Source organism: Archocentrus centrarchus, unplaced genomic scaffold (assembly GCF_007364275.1).
Source record: "Archocentrus centrarchus isolate MPI-CPG fArcCen1 unplaced genomic scaffold, fArcCen1 scaffold_37_ctg1, whole genome shotgun sequence".
Taxonomy (NCBI): Eukaryota; Metazoa; Chordata; class Actinopteri; order Cichliformes; family Cichlidae; genus Archocentrus; species Archocentrus centrarchus.
Window position 1 is genome coordinate 1,944,566 of NW_022060264.1, and position 19,234 is coordinate 1,963,799.

General features: G+C 40.0%; 1 protein-coding gene across 2 annotated transcripts in view; it reads left to right on the forward strand.

Moving 5' to 3' along the window:
• Nucleotides 1-19,234, forward strand: part of LOC115776812 (serine/threonine-protein kinase BRSK2-like) — a 162,504-nt gene that overhangs the window by 107,418 nt on the left and 35,852 nt on the right. For both annotated transcript variants that reach the window (XM_030724587.1, XM_030724588.1), the window contains exons 4-7: nucleotides 3,330-3,470; nucleotides 6,663-6,779; nucleotides 11,798-11,831; nucleotides 12,415-12,483. In XM_030724587.1, the coding sequence (XP_030580447.1) occupies nucleotides 3,330-3,470; nucleotides 6,663-6,779; nucleotides 11,798-11,831; nucleotides 12,415-12,483 (361 nt within the window). The remainder of the gene's footprint in view (nucleotides 1-3,329; nucleotides 3,471-6,662; nucleotides 6,780-11,797; nucleotides 11,832-12,414; nucleotides 12,484-19,234) is intronic.

The following is a 19,234-nucleotide window of genomic DNA, read 5'->3' on the forward strand; positions in this document are numbered from 1 at the left end:
TTATTAAGCTTTACTTACTTAGTTATTAACAGTTTGGCAATCAGGATTACATATATAAAATAAAAATCTACAGTAATGTATTTTGCTGTATTGTTAATATTAACATGCCAGATGCCCATTATTATACACAGTAATGAAAAAAAAATTAGGGTCAGTAAATAAAATTAGCACAAAAAGTAAATAAATTTTTATTTGGTCAATTATTTCTTTGTTGTAACAATACTCATGACATCAGAAAGCCTGTTTATTTCCCTTAAATGGAGCCACATTTGTAAGGAAAATGCATTTGTAGGTTGAGTATGTGGGTTGCACCCATGAAGAACAAATTTTCTGTGCCAATGCCAAACTGCTTATTCTGCTGCTGACTCTTGTCATTTATTGGGTTGGATGATTGAAGTCTGAAGAAACATTAGCAATTTAACAATTTATTCATTTAATAAACAGCCACAACAGCCTGGCACCTCCTCCTCATGCTGGTCACCAGCTTGGTCACACACTGCTGTGGGATGGCATCCCATTCTTCAACCAGCATTTGTCACAAGTCAGCCAGTGCAGTTGTGAACAGGACGTCCAAGATGAACCCACAAGTGTTTAATGGGGTTGAGGTCAGGACTGCAGGCAGGCCATCCCATCCTCTCCACTCGCAAATTCTGCAGGTAGTCTCTGCTAAACCTCTCTCTGTGGGGTCGAGCGTTGTCATATTGGACGATAGTTCAGTCCCAGACTGTGGAGATATGGGATTGCCACTGATTGCAGAGTCTAAGCTCAATATCTCTCTGCATTGAGATTGCCTCCAACGATGACAAGCCTGGCTGTCAACACCTCAACACAAGAGTCAGCAGCAGAATAAGCTGTTTGGCATTGACAGAGAAGATTTGGCAAATTTTTCATGGGCGCAACCCACATACTCGACTCTGCTGCTCAACCCAAAAATGCATTTTCCTTACAAATGTTTATATGCAAAGTTTTTTTCTACATGAGCTCTGTAAAACTGTCCTGGCCCACTGACCTACTGGCCAGAAAAAATGTTTTCTTGGACACTGCATGTTCAACAGCACAACATAAACAGAGGTAATGCCACCCAAACTTTTTAGGAAACCAAAGTACAATAAAAACATTTTTTTAAGGCATTCACCTGTTCTCGTAAGATCATAACCATGGCTAAAAAGGGGTTTGACCACCTGTGCAGCATACCTCATCCTCCTTGATTCAGACAAAACCCACAAAACTCCAAGGCTGCAATGCTTTCCATAAGTAAGCTTGGAAACAGTTTTACTGTCTTTGACTACAGAGAGAAATACGCACTGTCATAGTTCTTAACGTAAAATGTTAGGAGAAATTTAATTTCCAACTGCTCTTTATAGGCTGACAAACAGCACTGATAAACCAAACACCATGTCTAAGTAACCGCTGACAGCACTGCAGAACAGTATAACATTTATATGAGTAGCAGTTTGAGCTGTGGGATTTGATTAAAGCATGAAATGCTTCTTTGGTCCCCATCACTTTAACTTGCCCCCTGCGACTCAAGCGTTCGTGTGTGTTTTATAGTATACATTAATCTAGGGCATATGACGGCTGTGCTCCAGTGGCATGGCTTAATATGCTGTTCAATAATTGATAAAGGTGCCGCTGTCAAATGGAGCAGGAATTTGTTTTCTTAATGTTGCAAGGACAGGGACGGATGGTCATCATGGATGCAAACAGTTTGCTATAGAAATTCTCACACTCACAAATCACGCCTGAACGTGTTTCTAATTTAAATAGCTGTGATGGGTAAAATGCTTGAGCAGATCCCTTAATCTTCTAATAAATCAGGCCGCGGGGAAGACGGGCCTGCAAGAGGAGCCGGCTCAGCGATGTCTCTGAGACAAATGAACACAGGAGATGGATAAAACCACAAGCACACAAACCAACATGGGTTGGGGATTTTCTCAGGGATTTATGTTGCGTATCAATGTACTGTGGTGACTTCAACATGTCGCAGCTAAATACTCCTTAGTTTATGACCCAATTATTTCAATAATGCCTCTTTCATTTTGAGGAAAAATGAAGCAGAAGATGTGTAGGGACTCAGGTGGGAAGTACAGTTACCCAAGCCTTGTATGATTTGGTGGTTCTTTGCTAATGTAATTGTGGCAGCCTTTTTATTTTTTTTGTCCACTAAATGACAGGGGAAACATATTCTACTACTATCTGTGATTCTATGTTTTACTGTTTTATTGCCAAAAATGTGACAGGTGAAATGAAGACATATTTCAGATTGTTAAATTTCTAGGCAACAGTCGCACTGAACGAGATTAGTGGTTCTGACCATTTGATCTGTTTTTTTTTTACTAGAGGTCATATTTCTTAAATTGTAACCACAAGCAGTCTGAATAATCTATGACTTGTTCAGGTACAGCTCAACTAGCAGCCAACTGTTAGAAATTAATGCCTCATGTTTCTAGCATATTACTCACCATGTAATATTGTGATATCGGCTATCATTCTTACCCTTTCTACAGAGAAGATTCATGGAGGACCCATGGGTAGAGCATAGCACACAGACATTTACACACAACCTCAACCTTCAACCGTTGATGCCAAAATTTACTTACTTTACTGCACCAATTCCAACCTGGTCAAAGATAAGCAATGGCTCAAATTTTCAGACGTGTGTTGTTCTCTGGTTTCCGTCTTTGTCTAGGAGGATTTGTACTACAGCAGGATAATAAACCCAAAAACAGCTCAAAGCTTTGAAGAACTACTTGGGGACCAAGGAGTGCCGAATGTCTTGGATTCTCCTCTAAGGTCACATGACCACACGCCGAACATTTATGGTTCTACTTGAAGACTGAAAAAGCCAAACACATATCACTCTTTGGAACATTGTCAAATTATTTTTGGTTTGGTTTTTGGAGTCCAGCTTTAGATCTCGGAAATGTGTTCAACTTCTCAACAAACAAACAAAAAACAATAGAAAAGAACAGCTTGAAGACCGTGCTTTCAGGAACGCACTATCTAGATATATGGCACAACTTTGTTGCTGATTATGGTTGTGGGTTGTATTTGCTTTGAGTACATTAGTGTTAGTGTATTGGGCATTGTTAGTGAGCAGTCTATGAATGGCTTTCTGTCAGGGCAGGGTTAGTATATTGAACCATTACAACATAAACCGATGATGTAAAATAAAAAGCTTCTTCTAAAAATGGAATTAATGGGATGAATGTAGTGATTTATACTAATGTATAATTCACTGCAGTAGTGACAGTTCCTTGATTTACTGGTATTTAGGGGTTTCAGAAGCTTTCCTGTCACTCACCTTTGTCCTCTGTCTTCCTTTGCAGATACCTGGTGCTAGAGCATGTGTCTGGTGGGGAGCTTTTCGACTACCTGGTGAAGAAGGGCCGGTTAACACCTAAAGAGGCCCGAAAGTTCTTCAGACAGATCATCTCAGCTCTGGACTTCTGCCACAGCCACTCCATATGGTTTGTCACTCAGAGACAAATATCATGTTTTATCACTTATTTATCAAATTTTAGTCAGTCGGTTGGATTTTGATGGTTCTGTTGCACACAGCTTCAGACTCTGCTTAGCTTTTCTTAATTTCCAAATACATTTATTTGAGATTGCCTCTCTCAAAATAGTTGGTTATTTTATTGTTTTATTCATTAAAAAAAACCCATAGCTGCATATTAATAAGGATTTGGGTTTATGAGCTTAATAGTCTAATTTTTTAGCAGCTAAAATGGAAAACAGGCAAAGATGAAAATTGCGTTGTCGTGTAGTTTGTGTTCTTTTGTGTAGATGTGAAAAATATGAGGTGGGGAACTTAATTTATCACTGCTGACTGACCGTTGCACAAAATAAATTGCATCTTCAGCAGACCCGTTTAATATTTCTCAAAGAGAAAATCTATGGTTGAAACAGTGAGAGATGGACAGACAGACATGCAGCTGTTTTTTTCCAAAAAAGTTTGATATGAAATTTTTATATCTTGCATGAATTTGAACTTTTCAAATGCTGTGACACTGGTGAACAGACAACACATTCGCTGTCAGTGGGCTCCACCTGTAAAACCATTCCTGCTTTGGGGTTGTTTCATTGTTGCCCTTTTAGTACACCTGGTGTTAATTTCATGAACACCAAAGCAGCTGAAATTGATTAACAGCCTCCTCTGCTACATTTGGTATCCCAGAAGTTTAACTGGGTCAATGCTAGAGTCTGACTAACAAGTGTTCCTTAAATTAAGAGTCCAACCAGAACCTCACAGATCTGAAACACAAATTCAGAAATTCCTCCACAAATGGTGACATAGTTGCTAAAGGATGGTGACTGAACAGTAAAAACAGTAAATGATCTCTAGTGTGACTGAGCCATTAATGGCTTTGTTCTCTGGAAACAGAAAGTAGCATTTACAGCTAACCTAAAAGCACAACAGGCAGCTTGTTAAGGACCAACTTGGGATGCCAGGTGTTAAAGTTTTGTTAACAGAGCTAAAAAGTAGATTATTGTTTTGGTTTTATTTTATTTATGTGTTTTTTTTTTCACCTTAAATGTGTTTGAATTCTGTTGAATGAGCTATTGTAAACCTATATGATAATACCATGATATAGCATGAAACCATCAGAATCTTAAAAAATACCAAAACTTAGTGGTCATACAACCCACATTTAATTTATGACAAAGAAGTTATTACAGAATTATCTTTCCAATGAGGCTTTTTTTCTGTTATTTGTTTCTCCAGCTGGGCTGAAATTGGCTGGCTTCATTATATTTGAGTTGCTTTGGTAAAAATGTGGCAGCTCCTAGCTGTCAACCACGTCCATTCTGGGTGTGAACATGAACAGAAATAGGGACGACATAAATCATCATGGGTCATGGGTTGTTAGGAAAGTTGGATTTGATTTGTTAATTACAGCAGCTCCACAGGTTTAAGGTCAGGCTGACTGCACAGTGAAAATTTTATTTAGCAAACACATCACTGTAAAACAGAAAGTCATAATGACTGTTTATATGGTTTCCCTTTAGCTTAGTCAATTCAATTTAAATTTTATTTATATAGCACCAAATCACAAGAGATAGATGCCTCAAGGTGCTTTATATTGTAAGGTAAAGACTATACATGAAATACAGAGAACGCCCAACAATCAGACGACCCCCTATGAGCATGTACTTGGCAACAGTGGGAAGGAAAAACTCTCTTTTAACAGGAAGAAACGTCTGGCAGAAACAGGCTCAGGGAGGGGCAGTGATCTGCTGTGACAGGTTGGGGCTGAGGGGAGGGAGACAGGACAAAAGACAGGCTGTGAAAGAAAGACAGAGATTACTAATAACTAATGATTGAATGCAGAGTGGGGTATAAACACAGAGAGTTTAGTGTGCACTAAAGTAACGAAATAAAAATTACTGATCAAAACATTCCTACAGTAGTTTATACTGTAGGAATTTTATATGACATTGCCATCGTGTTTGCGCCGTTTGGATGTGTGAACAACAGATTTCCTCCTGCTCTGCAGCCTCTCTTCTCATCATCCGTAGCCGGGGGTGACTTTAGAGGCTGCAGCTCCTTTTGATCTCTTTTCATCTCTAAGACCACCTTTAGTTCCTCCACGCATGACTGCAACACTGTGTATCTACGGGCAATTGCACATCAAAGATGTTCTGCCTTTGACACTCACCATTAGCCATCAAGTGTTTGAAGGAGTAGATTTATTATGTGTTGTGTGTTTTCTGTAAGAACCAGGGAAACACAGCTAGAGTCAAGCTGTATATGCCCTGGTTTTATTTCCCTCACTAGTTTTGAGTAAGACTGTGGAGTTGTTCTTGACTGTTTTAGTAGCTGATGATTACAATCAACTCCGCTTTATCACAGAAAACATTAAAGACCATTTCCCTGAAGAACCTGATTAAAAAATGGCCACAAATCTGAGCGCCTTCTGTATTCACATACTACTATGAGTCCAGTGGCATATGAAACTTTATAATGGCTAAAATGGATAGTATTTTTAAGTACATTTTTCTGGGACCATTGAAGGGCACCAGTATTCACCTTGGGAACCTTGCACAATGGAAAATGAATGTTAAAGATATAAAAGATGGATCTTAGCTTTTTTAAAAAATAAAAATCAGGCATCCCGAATGAGGGACAGTTCATGCTCATACTTGTCAGTCACAAGGTAGCCCCGCCCTGAAGCATACCCTGTTTCATTGTCACTTTTGACTTTAATGGGGACCATAATTTACAAAATAAATATAATTTTGTATACAGTAAGACTTGGATCCATATATTGAGACCATAAACTCACCAAAAAAGCAAGGTCATAGAGCAAGTGAGGAGCAGAGCCATTTTCCTATAGACTTTTATACCATACTTTTTTTTCATTGTCACTGTTCCTGGAACATACTGTGGCCCTCAGGGTGCAGACAGTAAGAGCAGGGGTGGTTTTTAGAGACCTTGCAACGTTGCAGCTGAACCTACATGTACAGTCATGGCTTCAGCCCGGCTCAAATTGCCTGTGTCTCACTCTTATTGTGCGCTCTGTTGAACAGAGTCATAGAACTTATTAAAATCCCTTGAAAAGCCATCACCAATAAACTATATCACGAGTAGAGTAATTGTAAGTTAGATCTGTGCAGCATCAGTTTTCAGTTCTGTCTTCTGTCCTGTTCTTTTGCAGCCACAGAGATTTGAAGCCTGAGAACTTGTTGTTAGATGAGAAGAACAACATCAGGATAGCAGACTTTGGCATGGCGTCTCTGCAGGTCGGGGACAGTCTACTGGAGACCAGCTGCGGGTTAGTAGCAACTAAATGTCTTCCATCTTTATAATGAGGACCAAATGTAATGGCCTTTGAAGATGTAAATATTAACTAGAACAATACATAAAGTATACAAATGATGTTATTACTATTCTAAATACATTCCATGGTAGTATTTTATTATTATCATGATATTTTTTATTATTGTTTCTGTTTTCAAATCTTCAACTCACCAATCTTTACATTTAACTCTCAGCAGAGCTGAATTTCAGCTGTTTGTTTCTGGCCCTTGGGGGGAGTAATGACTCATAGATGGTTAGATTTCCCCTGCGTTACCCCATGTTGTTAGAACCAGCAGCAATCTGTTGTTTTACTATAAATCAATATTGCAGTGAAAAATGATTGTGGCAGCAGTGGAAACCTTTCCTATTATTTTGTCATGCAGTCTTTAGAGTGCTCTACAGGATATGGGCTGGTCCAGTGTGTCCCACTCACCACAGTTAGCTGTAGGCCAACGGGCATTTCACAGAGTCGGCCATGTGGAATGGCTGAGCCCGGTTCCTCTGGCTCAGAAAGCTGGCAGGAGAAAAGACCCTGCATTTCAATTCTTCGTCTCACAAAGTGCATACTGTTGAATGCAGTATGTATGCAGTTTGACCCCCTTTGCTGTACATGTTACAGTATGTGTTTTCAGAATGACCCAAATGAAAAATAAAATAAAATTTGACATGATGATGTAATGGGACATACTGAACCTTTCTTCTTTCTTCTTCTTTTTTTTTTTTTTTTTGCTTACTTTATAGTGTGATAGTACAGGAATTGGGAAGCTTCAGTATCAACAGTACAAGTAGCAACTTACTCTTACTCATTCTTGGCATCCTTTACTTCCAACCTGTGTTTGTAACATTTGATTCATGGGCTTCTGAGACCTCTGCAGTCAGCAGCATGAGCTGAAGCACCAAATGGAAAAAGAAAAAAAACTGCAACTTTTGCAGAAAACAGCATTGTGGTTTATATTACTTTCTAAGCTTTTCATGTACTGGATTGAAGCATTATGTAATTATTATAAACTCTACAGTAAATCATGATATCATGTTGAATATGTGTATTTCACATATTAGCTAATATTAATTCCGTGCTTGTTTTTACCTCAAAGCCTGACATTGCCAAATAAAACAAGTATTTGGGAGCCTGTTGTTCTGATTTCCAGCTTTAAATTTTTATTCTTGGACTCCACTACAGTAGCTTTGCATTACTCACAGTTCAAAATAATTTGAGACATCTTTCTTCTCATTGAGTGCCTCTGTCAAGCATATGACCTCAACACCAGGCCAGTGGTGCTTCTGTGCTCTCAGCCAGAGCTGATTTTGTGTGTATGTTGGATTTTTATTATATTCTGAATATTTTAAATCTTGTCTTTGACAAATATCACCATAAAAATTAAACAAGCAGATCAACTCTGGACACATCAAAGACTTAAACTAACCTGAATTGAAAACAAAAATTTTAAGTCAAAATCAAAAGTCAAACTGTGTAACTTTGATAACTCTGACTTATATATACACTGACCTCATTATTAATATAAGCATCCACCATTAGGATAGGATATGCAACACTTAGCAAATGTATTAGACCACCTGTCACAAAAACAATAAAATCTAAATATTTTAGAATTCTGTCAAAAAGCCCGTTTAAAAGGAAACCAAGGATGGGGCACCGGGTTGGCTCAGTGGATGAGCAGGCGACTGTGTACGCCACATGGCTGATGCAGGTGGTCCCGGACCTGCATCTGACCTGCGGCCCTTTGCTGCATATCTTTCCCCCCATCTCTCTCTCTTCACTGCACACTATCTAATAAAGCCAAAAAGATATTTTCAAAACAAACTGTACTGATATTTACGAGACAAATAATAAACTGAATTCATCTTTTATACCCAAATTTGAGCCAGAGCATTGGACTTTTCTGAGAAGTCAGAAATGACAATTGAAAATTTAATTGAAAATTCATTGATATAATAATTATATTTTAGCATTAAGAATATAATTTCTATTTAACTGCTTACATATATTAATGATTAGCCATTACATTAACAAAAAAGTGGTTTTGGTAATTACCAATAATGTTAATTTAGGGCAGTTGTGGCATAAACCCTGAATTACTTGGTGATCTATTAAATTTTTTAAACAGTGTATATGACAGAAAATAAGGAATAGCACAATAGACCCCCTTTAAAGAGCTCATTAAGGAATATTTTCATCTGCAGAAATAAAAGTATTGGGTCTCACTTCTTAATCACTGAATACAGGTGTTTCCATCCCGTTGCCACAGATGTATAAAATTAAACACGTAGTCATGCAGTCTGTCTTTATTTGTGAAAGAATGGGTCAGTCTAAAAGTTTTGAATTAGAGTGTGGTATGGAATAGGATGCTGCCACTGCAGCAAGTCAGTATGTGAAATTTCTTCCATGATCAGCTGTAAGTGTTGCAGTTGCAAAGTGGAAACATTTAGGAACCCATCCAAAAAGTGGCAGGCAATTTAAAGTTACACAGCAAGGTTGCCAAGTGCTGATGCGCCATAAGAGTTGCCAATGCTCTGCTGACTCAGTAACTGCAGCGTTCCAAACCTGTGGCATTAACATCAGCACAAAAACTGTGCCGGGAGCTTCATGGCATGGGTTTTCATGGCCGAGCAGCTCCTGTAGGTGGCCCAGTATACTATATGGACAGGTTTCTATACTATATGGACAACAGTATACTTTTGTCCATATAGTATAGAAACCTCAGAATAAACTGGCATAGATGCAGTCAAACACCCAGACCAGCACACATAGGTTTTTATATGCATTTCTTTAATAATTTATGGTTATTCAGTGAGCATGTGTATAATAATTGGATTGAGTTATGACTCTGAGGTTGTTTGTGTCAGTCAGTGAGAGAAGGGGTGCGAGATGCTAAGTCCGCAAGTCCATGCTAACGCTACATAAAAGCAGATGAACTGAGCTGTGTCCATGTCAGGGTCTGTCAGATTGCTCGTTCACTGAGGGACTCTTTAAATATCTCTCATAAGTCCAAAGATTCTTTCACTTCATGTGACGTTAATGGAATTCATTAAATGAGCAAGTTGCCTCAAGCAGGAAGGATGAAAATTAGCTCGGGTGTAATTAGATTGCACTTAGTGTATTTTGACATGACTGTGTTTGAGCAGTTCAGATCGACTGGGTTTACATACATTATCATAATTAAGAATGTCGCGGGTGAAGATGGAGTGTGTGTTTACTCTGCGAATTTGGGATGCTGCTAGAAGAAGTCAGGCTCTCTGCTTCATTTATTACATGATGAATCCACACAGAGGAGCGCCAGGCTAGGCTTAGTTCTGCTGCATTTGTGCAATTATTAGATTATTCAGAAGGCAGAGATGAGCGCACATACTAGAGAAATCAAACTTTTTCTGATGCAGTGGCACGCAGAAGCTACAGTTTCTGCCATTCTGAATAGCTAAACGAGTTAAAAATGACCAATTTCCAAAAGGCAGAAAGTACAATATCTAACATATCCATCTTCAAAAGAATATGAAGCAAATTTTTTTGGAGCCTTGCGTTGTCAGTACTTAACACCCCCTTTGGCTGTATCACAGCTTGTGTTGAATCTTTCTGTTGCGCCCGAGAGTCTTTCACTTTCTGTTTGGCATATTTTTGCCCATTGCTTCTGCAAATGCCTTCTAGTACTGTGAGATTCTTTGCCCATCTTGTGTGCACTGCTCTTTGAAGTCTATCCACACATTTGCAGTGATGTGCATCATGAACTGTGAGAACAATGGCAGAACTATGGGTTTGTGCTGCTTCAGGTAGTGCATTATGGATTTTAAAGCGTGTTTAGGATTATTATCCTGTTGTAAAATGTTTATTGTTAAGACTTGGTGTTCTTTTCATGAAGTTCTGCACCCTTTCTGCACATATGTCTTTGCTTTTTGAGGTCAAAAAGTTCACAGGACTTGTTCCTATAGTGTATCAGGCTTTTTGAGATGTGCATCTCCAAGCTTATAATACTAAATTTAGTTGTGTGGATGCAGGAAAGGTCACATGAAGGCCATAGTTGTGCAGGTGAGGTTGTATGGCAGAAGGAAACTTCACCACTCCAGAGTCAGCTCTTCGTGAGTCTCCTCGCAGTCAAATTTGATATCTTGTAATCAGTTATCTGAAAGGCATTACAAACTGAGGAAAGTGTGCTAGTGGCATGGTGGCACAGCCTCGCAGCAAGAAGGTTCCTGGCTCGATCCTCTGGTTGAGGCCTTTATGTGGGTTTCCTCTCGCAGTCCAGTGACATTATTAAATTAATTGGTGATTCTAAATTGGTTGTGTGAAAGTGAGAATATGTGGTTGGTCATAAAATGATTACCTGTCCAGGGTGTTCCTGCTTTTCCCCCAGGGTCAGGTTGCAGCCTCCCAGCAAACATAAAGGTGGAAATGGATAAAGACTGCTGCTTAGAGGAACCCATGGTTGCCAAGTCAGAGTATTCAGAGGTTTGAAAATTACACCTGGCCTTTCCAAATAGTGACTGTGACAACAGTCAGTAACAAGCTGATAAAGGTCTGACACCATGATAAAAGGTGTCAAACGCTCATGTCACCTGTTGAAAGCAGTGCTTTGTCTAACTTCATGGAGATCATCTTCTAACTTTTCAAAGTAACTGAAATTCTGACTGAAACTTTTGTATAATATTTACAGAACTGGATTTTTTGTTGTTGTTTTTGTGTCACATTGTGGGACCAATGATGCCGTCATACGTTATCCAACAGGATGAGCCACCGTCACAAGATTTTGCTTTGGGGCTATTTGATGTTATGTAACACTCACTAAACATTAAAAACAGATCCATCATGCAATATGCATTGTTGTTATTATTTTTAATGCATTTGAGTGAAAGTGTTGCGTGTTACTTCAGGGAACATCTGATTTTGTTTGGTATGCAGAGCATCACCTGCACACTTATTCCTCAGTGTGTTTGCTGTCTGTAACGTTGTGTCCTGAATGACCACCTCTTTGCCTCTTACAGATCTCCACACTACGCCTGCCCAGAGGTTATCAGGGTAAGTGCTCTCTCGCATCCCTTCTGTGTTTCTTCCTTTCATTCAGTAATAGAAGCTCTGAATCAGAATGGCTCTTACATCACTGTTTCATCCTCTTTGCATTCAGTGGGCTCCCTCCCACTGGGCTTCCTCCTTCCCCTCTCGCTGTGTTGAAATACATCTTCTACACACTTTGTATTCTAGCTTTCTGTGATGTCGTTTTTCTTGTCTCGCTCCACTTTGTCGCCATATTTCCTCTTATTCCTGTTTTCAGCTGGCCAAACCAGTGCATCTTCATAAAGTCAAAACCTCCTTAATTAATTTTACACTTTTTGCTTTTGGGTTCACCTTTGGGTGTTCATTTTGGTTTTAATTTTCATGGGGCAGTTTTGTTAATTGTGCATTTGATACATTCCTAGACATTTTTTAAAACACAGGAGTGGAACTAACACAGGAAATAACTAAGAACCTTTTATAACAGAACATACAGTCAGCATCACAATAGTAGTCTTCACATAGGGGCGGGATTTGTAGTTTGGGAAATAGAGAGAATGTTGAATACATTTTAGGACTAATCTCATCTCTGTGTGTCTGTGTGCACCAGGGGGAGAAGTATGACGGGAGGAAAGCAGATGCGTGGAGCTGTGGAGTCATCCTGTTTGCACTTTTAGTGGTGAGTGAGTGCTCCTGCTGTGCCACAACAGCAGAGAATGGCCCCAACATCATCGTTGGCAGCTTCCCGCCACAGCTATGAAATCATGGCACTTCCAGACATGACTGAACATCTGCAAGCATCCCAGAAAAAGAAGCAAAAAGTCAAAAATTTGATGCAAAACTGCCAAAAATTATTTGATAAATGACTATAAAGTAGAACCACTGTAAAATGACCAAAATGACTGCAAAGAAACAAAATATTTCAAATAAAATACACAGTGACTCACACAAGACCCCCAAATTATTATAGAGTCTAAGAAAAATACAAATAAGTGCTTAAAAAAAAAAAAAAACAAAAAGCAGAGAAACATGAAGATGTGCAAATAACCTAAAGGAAGTGTTCATGTATACACTTACAGCCACTTCATTAGATACACATATTCAACTTCACGTTAACACAAATATCTAATCACCCAATCTCATGGCAGCAACTCAGCACATTTAGATATGTGTACATGGGACAGTACGTGGTGGTTAGCACTGTTGCCTCACAGCAAGAAGGTTCTGGGTTCAAATCCACCATCTGGCCAGTGCCTTTCTGAGTGGAGTTTACCTGTTCTCCTTTCCTTAAAACAAAGAATTACATGGTAATTTGTTGAAATACTGTGTAAATCTTGAAATAATATCCCAGTATACCTGTATAATCACACCACATTCATTACTGGTCTTTCCTGCCTGTAGTATACCTAATTCTGCCTGGCAAAGGGTGCACTACATACTTTATTCTTGACTATTCACTCAAACGATTCAATTTATTTCAAATCACTTTATTGTCAGTTCATATCACTTTAGAAACACACACACACACCATCCCTTATCACAGGGGTGGGCAACTCCAGGCCTTGAGGGCCGGTGTCCTGCATTTTTTAGATGTGTTCCTAAGCCAACACACCTGAGTCAAATATAGAAGTCATTAGCAGGACTCTGGAGAACTTGAGGAGGTAATTCAGCCATTTGATTCAGGTGTGTTGGATCAGGGACATCTAAAACCTGCAGGACACCGGCCCTCGAGGCCTGGGATTGCCCACCCCTGCCTTATCACCATGTAAATAGTCACTGAACTCATACTCTCACCCAGTAAGAGCTTACAGAACTCTCATTCTGTAGTCACATCCTCATCACTGCCACTATCACCACACTCTTCCTCACTTGATTCAGGAAACTGCCAACTCTATAACTATGTACTCCTGTCTCTTGAAGCTCTATAAAATATAAAGAAACAAAACATTTTCAATGCATAAAATATGCATTGAAAGTGCAAACATTCAGTGATGACTAGCTAGAACACAGTGGAAATAGTACATGCACTGGCCATGTCTACATGGCCAGTGCATAATGGTCACTACAGTGTACACATGGAAAATTAGTATTTTCTCCAAATGTAAAATCAAAATTGAGATATTTCTTGGACATTATGTTACCTAAGATGCTCATTAGTCTTATTTTATTTTTTTTTACCTTCAGTGGATTCTTTTTATAGATGGTAGACGCCGGGATAGCTAAGGTGCCTGATCTCTTTTTGTCTCCATCAGCCATCTTGGAATCAATGACCCCTGTAGCCCTCTCAAAGGATTTTCAATGGGGGTTTTTTTGTATGAAAGGGTGAAATAGCACTACCTGCTGTTGACTATGTGGAACAGTGCCCAAGATTTTATGTATTTGAAGAGATAAACAATTTTTAATCAGCTGCACACTGTAGTGTCATCCATGCAAAGGGGTAGACATGGTCAAAACAATGTGCTGAAGTTTAAAAAAAAAAAAAAAAGATCAGAATGGGGAAGAAAGGTGATTTAAATGGTTTGAATGTGGCATGGTTGTTGGTGCCAGACGGGGCTGGTGTGAGTATTTCAGAAAGTGCTGATCTACTGGGATTTACCTGCACTACCATCTCTAGGATTTACATAAAACAGAGAAAACATCCAGTGAACAGCAGTTCCCTGGGCGAAAATGCCGTGGTGATGCCAGAGGTGAACAGAGATTGCCCAGACTGCTTCAAGCTGATAGGAAGGCAACAGTAACTCAAATAGCCACTTGGCACAGTCACGGTATGCAGAAGAGCATCTTTGAGTGTACAACATGTCCAATCTAAAGCACCTTTGGGATCTGTCTCCTTTGGAAGATTCACATCATGGATGTTCAGGGGACAAATCTGCAGCAACTGTGAGATCCTCTCACGTCAATATGGACAGAAATTTTTTCCAACACCTTGTTGAATCGGTGCCACAAAGCATTAAGACAGTTTTGAAGGCAAAATGGAATCTAACCTGGTACTAGCAAGGTGTACCTAATGAAGTGGCTGGTGAGTTTAGGTGTAAAGTGTAAAAGGAGTCATTGTACACAAACTCTTTGTTATCTGATGTTGAAGTATGAAGCTCACATTTTTCTGAAATAAGAGAATCCTGATAACCATGTATTATGATAACCACAGTCTTTAAAAATGAAATATATCACCATCACCTGCGTGCATTCATTTGCTAAACCTTACAGATGAATTTGATAGCACTGTTGCTTTATAAAATGTATATATATCACAATAACATTGTTATAATGATTGATTTTTTTAACCTTGATAATCATAAAGTGAAAGTTTAACAGTCTGAAACGCTAAAAATGATGGACGGTGAGAAGCGACTGGTCTGCAGAACTATATATGACCATTAAAGAATCAAATAAAATACAGATGCACACAACACTCTTTAATTATGATAAGAGGGTTAGTTTGTAGGAACTCCACACAGCTGTTGGAGTTGATTGCTCCTTCAGACGTCTTTTTCAGTCTTTCAGAAATATGCTGCACTGAAACCTGTTTGCACTCCTAGTTTGATGCCGTGCAGCTTGAGAAAAATGAGAGAGGAGGAGTTGATTCATGTTGTTCCCGGGCGAGTATTTAGCCTGTATAGACTCGGTTCCTGTGAAGCTCTGGTTCCCAGCAGAACAGCCAAGGTAAAGTGAAAAGGTTGCTGAAATGCTATTAGACAAAGTAAACTGCCTGACAGGAGCACTTAACGTCCAGTAGGTTAAGCTCCAAATAACAATTTGGACACAGTGTTTTTGGTCTTGGTAAAACTAAGGGTTATTTTTATAGGCATTGTAAGGTTTTGCCTATCCTTTAACATTATCTTTGTTGGTGCATCTGCAGTTTTCCACTGGCAGAATTAAATTTAAGATGGGCTGCTGGAAACACGTTGTGTACTGGTAAAATATTAAAGCCACATTATGAATAAAACTGTCCAGACGAGATGTTCTCCTTTGCTTCATAACAGCCCTTTTTGTTCTAAATTGTGACTTGACAAATGACCTGCTGCACAAGAATGTTTCCAAAACAGAAAACAGTTCTTCAAAAACCTGCGATGAGTCTATAAAATGGGCATTGATCACTTAATTTAAGGCCAGTCATAGGCGACACTGCTGTAGGTCATCACAAATTGAGTTGCTGGTTGTGTGTATCTAGATGCAGATTAGATTCTTGTGCCATAATGATTCTTCCTCTGCCCTTCCAAGATAACGCTTTGGAATTTATTGTTTATGTAATGAATGTTTATTTCAGCAGGAGGTGGTAATGTCTAGGTTGTGGGTGTGAGCCCAGCTCAGACTGTTCTTTGTCTTATGTGTTTCCTCTTGCTTGAACGCCTTCCCAGGTAACAACCTAGATGTCATTAAACCTTTCATTATAGAACTATAACAGGACATCTTGATCAGAGCTGAATCATTTGCTGTCTCAAAAAAAAAAAAAAAAATCCATCGTGTTTGATGTTTGTCCAATTCAGGGTCACAGAGGGGCTGGAGCCTCTTCCAGCTGACATATGGGGAGAGGTGTAGTATACCTTGGACAGGTTACAGCCAATTTAAAATCACCATTGTCTTTGGACTGTGAGAGGAAAATTGGAGCAGTGGAAACTCCTTCTTTCCTTCCATTAGTTTTTAGTGCAGAATTGGGATGGTTTACTTTGCCCCATTCTGGACCTCAGGGGATGAAAATAACTGTTGAGCAAGATGTTGATGGCCCCCAGGATGAGGTAGGCCATCAACACAGGGAATTGGTTTGCTACCATTGGCCTCAAGGATGCTTATATCCAGATACCCATCTGGCATGGGTACTGGCAGCTCTTCCACTTGCTCAGAGCAGTACATGTGCCAGAAATGCTGAACATGGCAGCAGACATCACGTTGAGTGGGGCCCAAATCCAGGAGAGTAGAGACTCCATCTTCAGGTGGCTGAGTCGAACTGGTGAGTCTTAAGAAGGACAGATGTCAACCATTTTGTTTCCAGGGAGTTGACACTGCCATCTGTTGTTCTCCCTGTAGAATGACGATCCACCTTTGAGGTGGGATGCCCTAGCAGACCGTTGGCCCCAGACACTCGTGTGCACCTTTCCCCTGTTCACTCTCCTCCAGTCAGTTCTCCGTTGAATCTTTTTCTTTTTCTGGTGGCCCCTCTTTGCAGCAGATTCCATGGTTCTCAGCGATCCCACCGCTCTTGAGCGGCACACCATGGAGCTCCCGGTTTGAAGGGACTTCCTTTCTCAGGTGGGTGGGATGCTATTCCACTGCTTCCCACTAGTGGCTTAGACCAGGAGTTTGCTCTGCGCCAGGCTGCTCTGTGCCCTGTTCTGGTCTTGACATAAAATAGCGGGTGCACTCAGACTATTAGGCACCAACTTCTGTCTGCTTTAACTTTGGGGTTTTGGGCAGACCCATGTCAATACCCAAGCTGTCCTACTGGGTTGTAGACAGACACCATTCAGCAGGCAAATGCAATTTTTGGGTACTCTCCTCCCATCCAGAATATGGGCCCACTCAATCCGAGTTGTAGCCACTTCATGGTCCTAAAGGAGGGGTTTGTCTCTCGACCATTTGTGCAGCTGCAATGTGGTTGTCTGAGTCCATTTTCTCCAGATTCTAATATCTTAACGTGGCAGCAGTCGATCCTTCGGAGAGCAAATGCTGCGTGCGTTTTGGCAGTAGCCAGCTGGGAGGTATCTATACAGTCGGTCTGGTGTCTTGCAGGTGGGTCAGAGGGGCTCCTCCATTTAGTTTCCCACTGCGTCTTGTTGGGCCTTTTTGGTGCCAGCCTTGCGTCTGGCAGTCTGACAGCCCCTTTGTCTCCCAGGCTTGGCCTTTGCATCTGGCAGGGCCCTGACCTGGTTGGCATGTGAATATGTACATTTGTAAATAGTTTGTTTATTTACACTGGGGTGGTTGGAATACTGGGCTACACTGGACTACTGATAGTTTGGTTTCAAATGCAAAAAGAATTATTGCACTATCGTATGTGGTTGCAATTCTGCTGCATTTAAAAGCAGTTACACAATTGGGAGCAGCGGCACTCCGGTTGGTCTTAAAAGCTAAACATCAAGTTGAATAGAATATTAGTCAGAAACCCATATGGTCATATGCAATGTCCAGCTATAGCACTTACTATAATAATGCCAGTCACAGAAAGTGACAATATTCTCCGTGGTTTATATTTATTATGATTTTACCATTTCTTATTCATGATTCTTACTTATCCATTTACTTCTGAATTGATATGGTGAATGAACTCAGTAAGGTTCGTATGCACCCCATTAAGATCTACACAGACCTGATAATTATGTGTTCTAGAACTTGTACTTCCAGAGGATTTGTGCCATCTAAAGATCCTACTGCCAGGAGACTGAGGAATAGCACTGGCAGCCGCCAGTATTTTTATTTATTTGTTTACTGATTAATTTCTCAAAGGCTAAAAATAACAGAATAATGCATAAACTGTGGACTTCTTTTATGTAAGAAAGCACTCTAACACATAACTATATGTGAGCCAATAGTGTTTACATGGATAGTCACCCCCAATGGCCAGGAAAACCCCTATTATAGTGAACACATGTACTTCAACATGTACTTCATGTACTTCAATATTCACAGACACATATACATATGAATTATCTACATTCTACCTCTCACAAGAGGTGTTGGAATATCTATTTCAAATAAAATATTAATAAAATGCATCTAGTTAATGTCCACTTTATGCTTAGTGTTTTTTTTGTCTTTCCCCTCAAAATAATTTGAATATGTCAGCTGTGCTTCATGTGGACAGATCACATAATAAAGGCTCTTCATACCAGCAGCTCTGTAATGTGACAGTGACAAGTACTGAGAGCAGTGAGTAAATTACTGTTTGTTTGTGTGCTGTGTGAACGCATGAGTGTGTTATCCTCTTGATTAAGATGGATCACATAACACAGTCATCATGTGAAGATAAATCTCTCCGCTCGTGTTGTTTTGATTACCCACGCAATGTCAGTGGCCATCTGGCTCCATCCTGCTTGTTTTTTATGAGGAGGAAACGGTATCAGTCATCATGCTATTGAACGCGCTCCCTAGCTGGAGAGCAGAGGCAGAGCCAGCCAGCCGGCTTGCTGCAGTACAAAGTGCTTCATCATCACTCACTCTGATGGCTGATACTTCTCTCAAAGCTGCCTCCCGATGCTGCCTTTGTCAAATTCCAGATTATCTCTCAGGGAACACCTGACAGGCTGTTTACATGACAACAGGAGGATGCCAGAGCAGGGTCATATGGTCTGTTGGAAGACCAGTTTGATGCTAGTGTGTTTTCAAAACTCCAGGTCATGTTGATATTGCTGCATGAGACTGTCATAGAGATTGCCTTTCTAGTTAGCACAGTTATTAGCACTTTAAAATGTCCTCTGGTGGTGCTTAGAGTTGCT